General features: G+C 39.1%; 1 protein-coding gene across 1 annotated transcript in view; it reads left to right on the forward strand.

Moving 5' to 3' along the window:
* The window catches only part of nol11 (nucleolar protein 11), a 46,044-nt gene that overhangs the window by 6,064 nt on the left and 36,831 nt on the right, over window positions 1-3,149 (forward strand). Inside the window, exons 5-6 of the mRNA XM_016546944.1 lie at window positions 2,015-2,156; window positions 2,242-2,445. Coding sequence (XP_016402430.1) covers window positions 2,015-2,156; window positions 2,242-2,445 — 346 coding nt within the window. The remainder of the gene's footprint in view (window positions 1-2,014; window positions 2,157-2,241; window positions 2,446-3,149) is intronic.

Here is a 3,149-nt window from a genome sequence, read left to right on the forward strand (position 1 = left end):
TATTATTATTATTATATGTAGCCTATATTTTCGGTGCATCCCTACTTACATCCCCTCCTCGTTTACAAATCCGAAGTAAGTCCATACATCAGATTTAAACGCGGGCGGGGCTTTCCTGATAACTTTCCGCTATGCCGCCTCTTTATTTTACTAACTTACTGCATGCTGAAGGTGACCCAGCTGACCTCACCAGAAAAAAAATCAACACCACCATCTAGTGGATTGTAAAAAAAGTTGATTTTATTATTCTACCAAATAGTATAATAAAAGATCGATACTTGGCGTCCGTGTTATCCATACAGTATTGCCGATACAGTATTGCCGCAGAAAATATTGCGATATTATGCTGTATCGATTTTTTCCCCCACCCCTAGTTAAAAGTAACTATTATTTTTATGGCATTTAAGAAAATGCACAAAAACTGCTAATATTAATAACAAAAATGCTTTATTTCCCATAACTCCTTTTATACATTTCATTTTTACATTAATAAAATAGTCAAATTCGATTTGAATATCCCACATTTCTGCCAAAATAACCATGGTTACAACAAGTTAGTGTTCCTACAGTAAATCCATGGTAAGTGTTGGTGATTTGTGGATTAAAATGTGTTCTAACTAGATTGTTGAATTGTAACAATGTTTGCCCTGTTTTCCACAGCAGTGTTGTTGAGAATGTCAGTGCTGTTACATCTGGCTTTAAACTAGTTTAAATCACTGAGACATTTGTGGTTTGTATCAGAACTCTGTGCCAAGCTTGAATGCTTTTCACTGGATCTCACAGCACTGTTTAGTGGACGTGAGATGGTTAGTGAGTAAATGCATTTGCTTGGTGTTTTGGGCCGAGCTGTTAAATAGTCTTTGTGGCATGGTTCAAACAAGTAGCGTTTTTTTGTTCTGCTTTTGGTGCGTTTGCTGTTTAATGTTTCCCATACGCAACAGAAATGGCAACACTTATCTGTTAGGTAAATTGGTATTGGCACCAGTGTGACTGTCTGCAACATGCATGTGCAGTATTGTTTGCATAGTGTGTAAACATTTATCGGTCGAAAGACATTTATCAATCTTTTGCTATAATTATATCAAGGAAAATTGTCGCCATAATTACGGGTATTGTTTTATCACCCAACCCTACATCAAAGGCAGTGCATCCTATCAGACTCTACGGTGTTGGACCTTATCCTCAGAACAAACAAAACAATACAAGGCAAACGAAATCTGATCCTGGCTAAACAGACACTGAGACTTTGGCTTCTCTATCACCATCTGTACTTGAAACAAAATTTCCACATGACTGTTCTTGTATTTCTTTTAGTAGAGTGTTTCTATCAATTGTGCTTTAGCACTGCTCTTTTTGCACAGTCGAATGTGATGGTTTGAGAAATCCCTGTGATTACTGGTGGTCACCATGTCAGAGCAGATATGTCATGTTGCAAAAAAAGGTTGCAATGATATAAGCCTGGAATTTCCTGTAGATTTACCATAGTGAATGACAAAAGTAAGACAAAAACACAATTTTGAACACATTAGGGCTGTGACGGTCACCGTGACAACCGCGTCTATTGCCACCGGCGGTAGTGCACGTGACGTCACACAATCTATAACAAGCAACCCACTGCTTATATACAGTCAGAAATCTTCTGGTTTTCAGAACCTTCACACAGAGATCAGTCATTAGTCAGGTGGCTACACAGCATTTGACTATTTGAAACGCATTAAAATGCACAAATTCACCAGTTTTTTGTCACCTGAACACCTGAGATTTAAAAAAATATATATTTTAATAATGAAGTAGGCCTATCACATTTGCTAATTCATTGGTTCTGTGACACTGGTTAATGATCACAGACTTGTGCCGGTATTCGGTAATGCGATGTATCACGGTAATGAATATGCACGATATTGTTATCGTGGGCACTTCTAAATACCGTGAATAATTATATATTACAAATTATTTAGAATTTTGAATGCATTTTAAGAATACTTTTCCCATCAACTGGTCAAAATGCACAAAGAGAGGAGAGCACTGCCTGTATGTTCAGAGATTTGACCCCAACACTCTTGTGAAACACAGATTTGAGACTGAACCTGGTCTCTCTGCACCTATTAGCTTCTCTGCCACATGCAGGGGTAGTAACATACACCTGTTGTACTTATGTAAGTCTCTTTTTATTCATTTTATCATCAGACCCAAATTACAGTTTTGTACTACTAACAACCCAATTACTCTGCATTATTTCAGATTTGAATGGCAGTGTGTATGAGAGTGTGTTGCCACTCAGAAGGTCATCTACAGGAGCTGAAGGTGTCCTGTCTCTATCTCGCTCCCTATGTCTCAGTCTTCCTCTTGGGGAAGAGAAACTGATGTCTGGTGCTGTTGTTGTGCTTGATGAGGCTCATGTAGCTGTGGTTGGATTCCCCCACCCGTCTGCTGGACCTTGTAAAGGTGATTCTTCATCCTCAAACCAAATAATCCATTCTCTTCGCTAGGGGTGTGCAGCATTATTGCAGACAATATATATCTTGATTGTTGTTTTAACAATATGCAAGCTGTCATTATGGACTAGGTCACTTACTTTGCCACAAAACAATAAAAAAAATGCCTTAAGAGAGTCCATGCAGTCACTGCATGATGTATCCTAGTTTGACAGGCAAAGGTGCATGTGCATTGGCGAGTATATGAAACGTACCAGTTGGTTGATGAAAACCTTCATCATTTAAAGGGGTCCTATTATGCTTTTTCACTTTTTTAATTAGACGAAGAAGTAGTACTGCTGCAGAGTTTGGCAGAGAGAGAAGAAGAGCTTCTGTGCTGTAGCTTCAAATATTCGGCATGTCTAGAACAATTCTTACAAGTATAACACGATGTAGCTGGGCGCCGCGGACAGACGCCGAACGGCGCCGCCGGTGTGCCTACAGTTAGCGGTTCTAAATTCACATTAAACCACGGCTTCATGGGTTTTTTGCTCTAATTTATTTTTGGTTTTGTGCCGGTATTGGTATATTTTGCATGCTAGTGATGGGAATCTATCCCTTGACGTGATTTGTTGTGGATTGTGACGTAGCAAACCGAAGGCTGTTTCAAACCGCATTTCTGTGACTGCCTTTGGGAAACTACAGTTTTAAGGAGAAAATACTCAGCAATGGTGT

The sequence above is a fragment of the Sinocyclocheilus rhinocerous genome, unplaced genomic scaffold, assembly GCF_001515625.1.
Source record: "Sinocyclocheilus rhinocerous isolate Xijiao unplaced genomic scaffold, SAMN03320098_v1.1 scaffold2747, whole genome shotgun sequence".
Taxonomy (NCBI): Eukaryota; Metazoa; Chordata; class Actinopteri; order Cypriniformes; family Cyprinidae; genus Sinocyclocheilus; species Sinocyclocheilus rhinocerous.